Source organism: Cricetulus griseus (genome assembly GCF_003668045.3).
Source record: "Cricetulus griseus strain 17A/GY chromosome 1 unlocalized genomic scaffold, alternate assembly CriGri-PICRH-1.0 chr1_1, whole genome shotgun sequence".
In the NCBI taxonomy this organism is placed as follows: domain Eukaryota; kingdom Metazoa; phylum Chordata; class Mammalia; order Rodentia; family Cricetidae; genus Cricetulus; species Cricetulus griseus.
Genome location: NW_023276807.1, coordinates 102164497 through 102175580, shown reverse-complemented (window position 1 = coordinate 102175580; position 11084 = coordinate 102164497). Strand labels below are relative to the sequence as shown.

The 11084-nt window shown below is 42.3% G+C and overlaps 1 protein-coding gene across 3 annotated transcripts in view; it reads right to left on the bottom strand.

Moving 5' to 3' along the window:
• Window positions 1-11084, bottom strand: part of Slc5a1 (solute carrier family 5 member 1) — a 64392-nt gene that overhangs the window by 19407 nt on the left and 33901 nt on the right. For all 3 annotated transcript variants that reach the window (XM_027387226.2, XM_035452728.1, XM_035452729.1), the window contains 4 exons: window positions 4312-4417; window positions 2892-2972; window positions 1141-1361; window positions 798-933 (listed from right to left, as the gene is read on the bottom strand). In XM_027387226.2, the coding sequence (XP_027243027.1) occupies window positions 798-933; window positions 1141-1361; window positions 2892-2972; window positions 4312-4417 (544 nt within the window). The remainder of the gene's footprint in view (window positions 1-797; window positions 934-1140; window positions 1362-2891; window positions 2973-4311; window positions 4418-11084) is intronic.

Below are 11084 nucleotides of genomic sequence, written 5' to 3'. Positions count from 1 at the left end.
AGCATAGTACCTTCTGTAACATAAGCACGTCTTCCCCGTGCATCACCTGTAGATTACTTATAACACATAATAAGCTATAAATGCTATGGAAATAGCTAGAAAACGTGATAAGCAAAAATTTACATATTTTCACCATAGGTGCAAATATTTTTTAGGTGCAAATATTTTAATATTTTTCAACATGTAGTTGGGTGAAGATCCACAGATGTGTGAGTTATGAATATAGAGGGCAATTATGTTTTCCTCATGGTGTGCAATCAGCACAGGAATATGAGAGCCAAGAGAGGCACGCAACCAAGAACAACACAAATAAATACCCGCCAACTATTCTGACTTAATTTTGGAGGATGCTTGCAAAACTATCACTTTATGGTACACTATTTATTGTTATTTCACATTTCAAAACAGTTTTGATTATCACAGCTAACCAAAATTATTTTTATTAATAACATCAGCATGTAAACAGCAATGCTGAAATGCTACAAAAAGACCAAAGATGAATCTATCAGTCTAGATGTCAAGTCACAAGGCTTGGGGTACCTGCAAGGAAACAATCCACGAAACGGGGCAGAGAACCCAGGGCAATCTGCAGTTGGCTGAGACTTTGACATTAAAATTACAAAATGATTCTTATACGCCACTGCAAGGCTGGGGTCAGGGTGAAGAGCAGCAAACGAGCAAATACTATTTCCTGGAAGAGGGTTTCTTGATATGCACACTGCCTGTCACAGGTAACGATGGCATGAAAGAAAGGGTCTAGCAAAGTAATGACGGGCTGACTCAGATCGAGGAATTACCTGTGTATAGAATCCGGCTGACCATCCCTGTCATCACCATGAGGAACATGGGCGTCAGCTTCAGATAGCCGCACAGGGTACAGCCGGCCTTCACGTGAGACATGTTCTTAGCTGAGAGGCAGCGCTGCACAATCACCTGTCAGGAATATCCCAGTGAGGAGCTGTGCAGCCCAGTGGTTCTGTGACCCTCTAACATCCCAGCTTCCCTGTTTTGGGTCTTTAACTTTGGTTCACAGCAACCCACAGACCATGTGGGCCTTCCTCTATATACTCAACCCCAACAGCCTGACAGGTGGGAGTCTTGGTCACATAAGCTGTCCACCTGCACACCCAGATTGCATACCTGGTCTGTGCACCAGTACCACAGGGCAAGGATAGACAGGCCAAAGATGAGCCCAGGCCATGGAATGTCTCCCGTAAGAGGATCTCGGAATATATGGAATGAGTCCGCCTTGGGAGTGTAACATTCTTCCTTGATGGTCAAATTTCCATCAGAAACCATAGATGGAATGGCTTTCATGTACTTCTCCATGAATGCCTCATACCCTCCTACTTCATTGAAAGCTGAAAAATATTGGTACAAAAAAGAACACTGTGAAAAAGTTAACTCCTTATAGTGATTTTATGTATGAGTATCTTAGACACCAAGAGGATGCCGGCGTAGAAGAACACCCTTGATGTGTGGTTTGGGGCAAATTACATTCCCTCTAGGTGACAGGTTTCTAATTTATAAAAACGGGATTGTTAACTCTGCACAGCCTCTTGGGAGACACTGACATTTCAAAGCAACAACTTATAGAAGTGCCCTGACTGCAAACAGTATAAAAAGGGGGAGGTATTTTTTATTAAAGGAAGACCTCAGCTTTAGAACTCATGCAGATTGTTTTTTCTTTAAGTCCCAGCTGTCAGCCATGATATTTGGAACTCAGAACACAAAGATAAAGGCACTGGACATGGGCTGGACAGCTGGTCCCAGGGATGCCCCGGGAACGGAGGATCAGAACTTTGCCACCTCTCAGCTCAGTGTCTTCATTCTAGCCTGTGCTTGCAGACCCCCCACCCCAGCATACATGGGGTGGAAATCCTTAGAAAACTAAACACTACAGTGTAGACAGGAGTCTTTGAATGACACCCAGAGGGTCCAATAAACGTAAAAAGCAAGAAGTATTTTCTATCTCTTTGTAACAGCTAGGCTTTCCAATGCTGTCTTTTATAGACAAGAATCATTCCAAGAAATGATAGGAAATGCTGACAGTGGGTGAACAATTTTTAAATTTTGTCAAATGAAGTATTAAAATGAAAAATCGCCTATCACCAACAATGCATAAACTTTGGACTTTTAACACCACAATGTATACAGAATATACATCGTGTTTCAGATATACATTTCAATTTCAGGTTGAAAATACAGGGCGTAAATCTGTGTCACTTGATGAGTAGTTAGTCTTATTCATTTTTACCCAGGTTCTCTGCAAATATAGCACCAGATTATCACAGGCCTACACTGAGACCACTGAACCAAGCTATATAGAGAGAACAGGAGCAATTCAACTATTCCTTGGTCTGCTCCAACAAGTTTCCTATAGGGGCAAGGTGGTTCCCATAAGGATGGCCAGTCAGGGCTGGGCCACTGCCCTGAACTAGACAGAGTATTACAGGATATTTGTACACTGTGTGAGGATTTATTGCTGTGATTGGATTAACAAAGAACTGGATGGCTAATATCTAAGCAAAAGAGATAGGTGGGATTTCTAGGGGTTGAGAGAGGAGGAGGTAGAGGAATCTAGGCACACGGATTACGCCAGAGATGCCAGGAGATGCACACACACAAAAAAAATGGAGACTAGCTAAAAAAGCTATGTGGTAGAATGTAGATTAATAAATGCAGATTAATTTAAGTCATAAGAGCCAGTTGGCCTAAGCTAAGGCCAAGCTTTTAATAAGTCTCCATGTCGTTATTTGGGAGCTGGCTGGCAGGACAGAGGAAGACTAGGTACAGCAGAGCATGCAGGCAGGCAAGACACATTTGCTCTTGTCTTCTCAGAACTCTACCCCTCCTCCCCCACCTCCTCAGCGAGCCCTAGCCCCACTTACCAAATGCAGTCAGGATAATAGACCCCACCATCATGATGGCTGTCTGCAAGGCATCTGTGTAAATCACCGCTGCCAGGCCCCCTAAGCAGGCAAAAAGACAACAGTTCACATGGCATGGGCAATGCCCACCTGCTTCCTTTTCCTACCCACTACCCTCTCTTCACCCCCAGTGCACCTTCCATTTGCCTGCCTTTCCTTCCTTCTTTCCCTAATCCTGTTGCCATATCCTGCTGCCTAGAATGTTTCTATCTTCTCATGAAAATACTTACAAGGGAGGATGGAAAGGGAGGAAGCTTGTCTAAAGTACTTGTGACCTTTTTAAAGCTAGGATATGGCCCAAAAGAATGCTTGCTGTGGCAGGGTCAAGATCATGATGGGAAAAACCACAGAGACAGCTGACCTGAGCTAGTGGGAGCTCAGGACTCTGGACTGTCAGCTGGGGAACCTGTATGGGACAGAACTAGGCCCTCTGAATGTGGGTGACAGTTATGTGGCTTGATCTTCTTGGGGGTGGGTCCCCTGGCACTGGGACCAGGACTTTATCACGGGTGCATGAACTGGCTCATTCTCTATGGTGGGATACCTTGCTTAGCCTTGATGCAGGGGAGAGGGGCTTGGTCCTGCCTCAACTTGGTAAGCCAGACTTTGATGACCCTCAAAGGAGGCCTTATCACCCCTGAGAAGTGGATGGGGAAAGGGCGGCAGGGTGGAGGGAGGTGGGGGCGGGAGAAGGGGAGGGAGGAGGAGGAACTTTGTGTGTGTGTGTGTGTGTGTGTGTGTGTGTACGCGTGCGTGTGTGCGCAGGCGCGTGTGATACATGAGACAGACAAACGTGCCAACTTCTCATCCTCAGGTATACAGGGCTCCATGGAGCATCAAGTCCCCTGCTGGTCCTTTCCCTTCATTCCTGCAAAGAACACGTGTCTCTGCCATCCTCAAATCTTACTCTGAAACCTCTTTGTATACCTTTCTCCCACTTGAGAATGGTTCTAATCTAGTCACATTAAATCCAAGGCTCCCAAGGACCTGTATGTGTTTATGCCAGCATGCTTTGTGTCCCCTCTCTCCCTACTACTTCGCATTAACCACCTGCTTCTGGTACCTAAGGGCCGCCTTGCTTCTGAGCCACACCACGCCCATTCCCGCCTCCATTCTCCTCTTCCCTTTTTTTTAACCTGCATACCTCTAATTGTCCTAGCTTAGCCACACTGCCCCACAACCTTCATGACTAAACTCTCCCTGAGCGCCCGTGAAAGATTGTTTTGCCTGTTCCAATCAGCACCGGAGCTTTCATAGCACTTTCACAGGGCTTTCGGGGAGACAAAGAAAACAGCCATTCTCAAACCCTACCTCCTTCATCCTTCGCAAGTGCCTAACCCTAAGCCAGGCTTGAGCTGCCAATTCTCTTGAATGGACTCACCTGTGATTGTATAAAGGGCGGTGATTGCTAGTAGGATAATGATGGCCAAGTATATATCCAGGCCCAAGGCTAGATTGATGAATATAGCTCCAGAGAAGATGTCTGCCTGGAAGGAGAGAATCGAGGCATAGGCAGAAGTGAGACAGGTTATCTGGTCACAGGGACTATTGCTGGGTTTCCAAGAAAGCTTTATTCATGATAGTAGCTAGTATTTCACAAGAAAAAGGACTGTGATCAATACACACACACACACACACACACACACACACACACACACACACACACAGTCTATCAGCATCCACTGTCAACTGCTGCTCTTAGCCATTGCTCCAGGCTCTTACACATCGGTGTGCACAGGTTTATAATCTTTATCCCCAAAAGCAAGTCTGAGAGTCTCAGATCTGTGAATGGGAAACCCAACTTCTTTAGCAAGATTTTAATTTTACCTGCCTGACCCAAAAGGAGCTCATCCAGAACACCAAGTACCTCTTGCATGTTACTGGTGCTTCTGTCTACATTGGCTAGTGTGATTTTCAGGGGACTTGTCCCCTCATTACTGCTGAATCCATTATGTTCTTTACACAGTCCTTCCAGGCTTTCTTCTCTGCCTCTAATAAAACTACCTGGAAGGAAGATATGCAGTTGCTAATATACACCAGCAGAGGGCACAAAAATACTGTGCCGCCAGGAAGAACACTATTACCATAAATCTTTGTGACTCTTTTGATTTACAAGTACCAAACTTAGACTTCTCCTCCATGGAGTGCATAAGGGTTTTTTGTTTTTGTTTTGGGGTTGTTTTTTTTGTTTTTTTGTTTTTTTGTTTTTTTTTGTTTGTTTGTTTTTTCGAGACAGGGTTTCTCTGTGTAGCTTTGGAGCCTATCCTGACACTCGCTCTGGAGACCAGGCTGGCCTCGAACTCGCAGAGATCCGCCTGCCTCTGCTCCCGAGTGTTGGGATTAAAGTCGTGCGCCACCAACGCCCGGCTTTTTTTTTTTTTTTTCTGCACAAAATTGAATACATTTAGGAATCTGCAAAAGGAATCCAGTCACAGTCCTTGGGAAGGGGTCAATAGGGTTGGACTCAGCTCTCTTTTGTGATGAACTAAAACAAAACAACAACAACAACAAAAAAATTAACACAAACTCTCCCTCTCACGAACTCTATCCTTGGGACCCCCCAAAAACAGGATTCCTGCTAAGAATACCATAGCTAAGTGAATGCAGTGGAGTAAACCCACCTTAGCCTGAGGGCTCTGGGTATTAGTTTTTCAGTTCTTTCTACCTGTCTCAATTTTCTGTTTCCCTGGGGATGTTTTTCCCTTTTCCTTTCCTGGGAATTTTACAGTTACCAAGGGCTGACCCAGACATGTGTTATTTTGATACTCAAAAAGTATTGACATTTTTTTCATTCTGCCTATGCTTCTGAGATTGCAGTGAGACAGTGAGAGCCTCAAGTCAGCTGTTGAACCCCACAAAGTTCTCTGAGTGGAAGGAGATCTTGAGTTAATGTGCAAAGTACAATGCAATCCCCATCAAAATTCTAACATAATTCTTCACATATCTTGAAAGGACGATTCTCAGCTTCATATGGAAACACAAAACCCAGGATTGCTAAACCACTCTAGAATAATAAAGGAACTGCTGGAGATATCACCATCTCTGATCTCAAATTGTACTACAGAGCTACAATAGTAAAAATAGCATGGAATTGACACAAAAAACAGACATGTTGATCAATGTAATCAAACTGAAGACCCAGACATAAGTCCACACACCTATGGACACACAAATTTTTTATAAAGAAACCAGAAATACACAATGGAAAAAAGACAGCATCATTAACAAATGGTGCTGGCCAAAAATAGACAGCTGCATGTAGAAGAATGCAAATATATCCATACTTACCATCCTCCTGCATAAAACAACTCCAAATGGATCAGTGGCCTCAGCATAAAACCAGATACACTGAACATTATAGGAGTAAGTGTGGAATAGCATTGACCTCATTGGCACAGGAGATGACTTTCTGAACAGAACGCTGATAGCACAGGCACTAAGAGTGATTAATAAAAGTGGCCTCATAAAACTGAAAAGCTCCTATATAGCAAAGGACACTATCATTCAGACAAAGCAACAGGCTACAGAATGGGAAAAGATTTTTCCAAGTACACACCCTATACAGGGTTAATATCCAAAGTATATAAAGAACCAAAACTGGAAATCAAGAAAACAAACAAAAAACATTAAAACTGAGGTACATATTTAAACAGAACTCTCTACGAGGAAACTCAAATGTCTGAAAAGAACCATTTGACTGTAATATATATATATATATGAAAGCAATATAAATGAAATTACCAAGTAATGAGGAATATAAAGCCCCAACTGGACATCTCTTGTCACCAAATGAAGTGTTCAGTACCAAAAATGGGTTATGTCTAATTGAATTCTTGGACAAAAGGGTCCCATGGGAATCCCCAAACAACTCAGGCTGTTGCCAAGGCTATAGGTTGCTCTCCACAAACTGACAGCAAGGTCCTACACCTATACAATGCACTAACCTGGAGAAAGAGAGGTGGTACCTACATAGAGCCTTCACCCCTATAGGCTAGTGTTCTTGGTACTAGAAGGTACCTCACATGCTACCAGGGGAGAAACATACACACCAAGCCATCTACAAGCATGTCCTTCCTGAAAGATATGCTAGTGCAATGGTGGCACAAACCTTGTAGTAGTAACCAACCAGTATCTGATTTGACTTAAGGCCCACTTCACAAAACAGAACCCATACCCGACGTTTCAGGTGACCAAGAACTAGATAACCCAGATACCTAGGGTAAATCATGGGGTTCTACTAAAGGAACATAGCTATAAAATGAGTCTTAATGCCATTCTGCTATAGTCATAGATCACTGACTTGCTCAGCCATCTTCATCTGCAGTAGATGAGAACAAACACAGAGATCCACAATTGGACAACGGGCAGTGAGTGAAAGACATGAAACTCTTGATTATGAATGGGATATTGCCATCAAATCCCTCCCCTCAAGGCTCAGAGAACCCCTCAGAATAGCAGGAAGGAAGAGTATAAGAGCCAAAGGAGACGGAGAACACCAAGGAAACAAGGCCTCCTAAACAAAACAGGACCTATGCACATACAAACTCACAGAGACTGAGGCAGCACGCACAGGGCCTGCATGGGTCTGCACCAGATGGGGTCCTAGAGCCGAAAGGAGAAGTGTTCACGTGACCATCCCTAACCCAAAGGCTATTCCCAATTGATAACCACTTACAAATGAAAATTTAGTTGTCTCCAAAGGAGTCTCCCAGGGAAAGCAGACCTCTCTTAAGGGAGGGCTCTCAGGGTAGGCTGCATGCCCAGTTGTAGACAGCCAGCAGAAAATGAACTCAGTAGCATCTTTGGAGATTCCCTGTCTCATACTGTTGTGTCAGGGCTTTTTCTTTTCTACATCTCTTTTTGAAATTTTATCCTTTTTATTTTTATTTATTCATTCACATTTTACCCTACAGGTACTTTGCATGTATAGTATGGCTTCCAGTTTTGTGCTCTTATGGGGTTCCTGAGTGTTCCAGCAAATGGTTTCTGTGCCTATATCTGTTTCTTGTGCCTTTTCTCGGACTCTTTTCATCCTGCTTGTTTTGTCCTGTTCTGATGTGTTTGCTTTTGTTTTATTATATTATTATCCTTTAGATGCCTGCTTGTTTTATAATGAGAGGCAGAAAGGGTGTGGAGTCCGAAGGGAGAGGATGTGCAGAACTGAACTGGGAGGAACAGAGGGAGGGAAAACTGTCATCAGTATATATTACATGGGGGAAAACTGTCTTCAATAAAAGAAAAAAAACAGGTGGATAAAGATAATGTGGTATATTTACATAACAGAATAATATGCAGCAGTTAAAATAAAAAGGAAATCATTAAATTTACAGGTAAATAGATGGAGCAAAAAAAAAATCATTCTGAGTGAGGTAACCCTGGCCCAAAAAGACAATATGGTATGTATCCCCTTATACGTGGATGTTAGCTTTTAAACCTTCAATAAGCACGGTACTATCTATATATCCACAAATGTTAGATACAGCTTAAGGAACTGGCTTTAAGGGAGGATCTCCCAGGGAGGAGGAACTAGAATATATAGTTAGAGAGAGATGCAGGCACTGGAACAGGAGAAGTGGGTGGGGGAGGGGAATGCAGGAAGGGACAGCTATCACTAAGGGCCATTTGCAGGATCATATGGAAACCTACCACATAGAAGCTTCTTAAAGTATATACATATATGAAAAAATAAAAATGGAGTCCAGAACAGCCTCTAAAGCTACAGAGAAACCCTGTCTCAAAAAAAAAAAAAAAAGAGTCCTCAAACAACAGGGGAGACAAAGCCCAAACTGGCCATCATTCACTACCAAGTGAAACCTCCAGTGCTAGGAATGGCTTACATCTTATTGAGTTGTTGGCCAAAGGGAGAAGGGTCCATGGAAATTTCCCAAAATCTCAGGCTATTGCCAAGGCTATTGGTTTCTCTCCTACAACTGACGGTAAGGTCCTGTCGCTGAAGACAACACGTCTATCTCATTGAACAAGAAGTGGAGCTGGTTTCCAGCTAGAGCTTTCACCCCTGTTGACTAGAGTTTATGGTACTTGAAGGCACTCTGTACTCTACTAGAGGAGAAAGGTAAACACCAGCCCAGCTATAAACTCTTCAATCTACAGTGGTGACCTGTTTGCATGATATGTTTGTACAACAGTGATACAAAAGTTGTGGGAATAACCAACCACTCTGATTGGATATAAGTCCCATTCCATGAGATGAAATCCATGCCTGAAACTGATTGAATTGCCAAAAACCTGAGACTAAATGGACTATGGACCTAGATAAAAAAACCAAATACTGCTGCTCTGCTAAAGGATGTAGCAATAAAATGACTTCTAACAAAATTCTGCTGTACCCATAGATCAATGTCTCACTCAGCCATTATCAGAGCAGCTTTCTTCTGCAGTAATAGGAACTAATACCGAGGACCATAACTGGACAATGTATGGAGAGTAAGAGACCTTGGAGCACTCAATCCTAAATCCCTCCCCTTAGGGGTCAGGAAACTATGTGGAAGAGGAAACAGAAAGATTCTAAGACCCAGAGGGGATAGATGACAGCAAGGAAATAGTTTTCTTAGACAAAGTAGGGTTGATGAATTCACAGCAGGGATGATTCAACATATGCAAGTAAATAAATGTAATAAGACACTTAAATAGACTTAAAGACAAAAATCACATGATCATCTCAATAGGTGAAGGAAAAACCTTTGAAAAAATACTACATAGCTTCATGAGAAAAGTACCAGAGAATGTAGGGCTATAGGGGACATATCTTCAACAATAAAATCTATATACGAAAACCCCATCATCATCATCATCCTAAATAGAGAAAAATTTGAAGTAACCCCACTTAAGTCAAGAGTGGGACAGGGATATCCGCTATCCCCACTCCTTTTCAACATTGTGCTCAAGGTATTAGCCAGAGTGAAGAGGGGAGAGCCCGTGAGGCCTCAACCCTACACAAAGAGCTACAGGCAACTAAGGAACACAGAGTGTAAGAGGAGGAAAAGACATCTAATACCAAATGATCACTCCTGCAAACATACCCAGCAGAAACATTACACAGACTGAGCAGGTTATATTTAGGAATTTAGGAATTGTTATATTGCATGTAACAATAATTAATGAAAGAAGAGGCCATGAATTTGAAAGAAAGCAAGTGCGGGTATGGGGGGGGTAAGTTTTGAGGGAGAAAAATGAAATGATTTTTATAATCTGGAGGATATAAGAAAAGATCTTAACAAAAACGTGTTTAAAAATTAAAAATAAAATAAATCTAAAACAATTATTGAAAACTAAACAATAACTTCTCTGGAATATTTTCTACAGAGAGAAAAGTCTTTTTGAAGAAAAAATTAGGAAAATAATAAAATACTGTGTATGTAGATTTAAGACATATAGCACAGAAAGTTATACATTAGAAAGTAATACCCTGGTGTTGGGAGGCCATGTGCACACAGAAAGCTAACAGCTTATCACCAGGTGCCCTGGGGCCCTGCAGAGTCCCCTCCTGGAGTGGGAAACGGGACACACACAGTGCAGGCCACACGTATGTGACTATTCTCCAAACTGGAATTGTTTGAATTAAACCTAGGAGCCTTAAAGCTTTTTAAAATATTTCTAATTTAAAATTTTAAATGTATATATATATATATATATATATATATATATATATATATATATTTCAAAGTCATCACTGCCAAAGCTGCTCACTGATGGGGGCTTTTTGTCTGCCTTTGTGATTTTTAAATACTTTGCTGAAAGCTGGGTATCAACAATAAAGCTCACTACCCTCTGACAGTGTGATTGTGGAGATACAAACTGGAAAATATAATTTAATAGTTAAAGAGGGGGAAGACAACAAGAGTATATTTCTATGTCTGTGTGCATGTGTGTCTGTATGTGTGTGTGTGTGTGTGTGTGCCTCTGTGTGTGTGTGTGTGTGTGTGTGTGTGTGTGTGTGTGTGTGTGTGCCCATGTCTATATGTGTGTGCCTGTGTCTCCTATTAGTTTGGATCCATTATGATCCTAACTAAGATATCACTGAGTACCCAGTAAGTCCTCCCTGGCAGTGAGGCTTCAAATGGAGAAACCTCATTACTCAAATTTCTCCTTCCATTTGTCAAAGTGAACAGTCCAGGTTATAAGCATTAAGCAAGA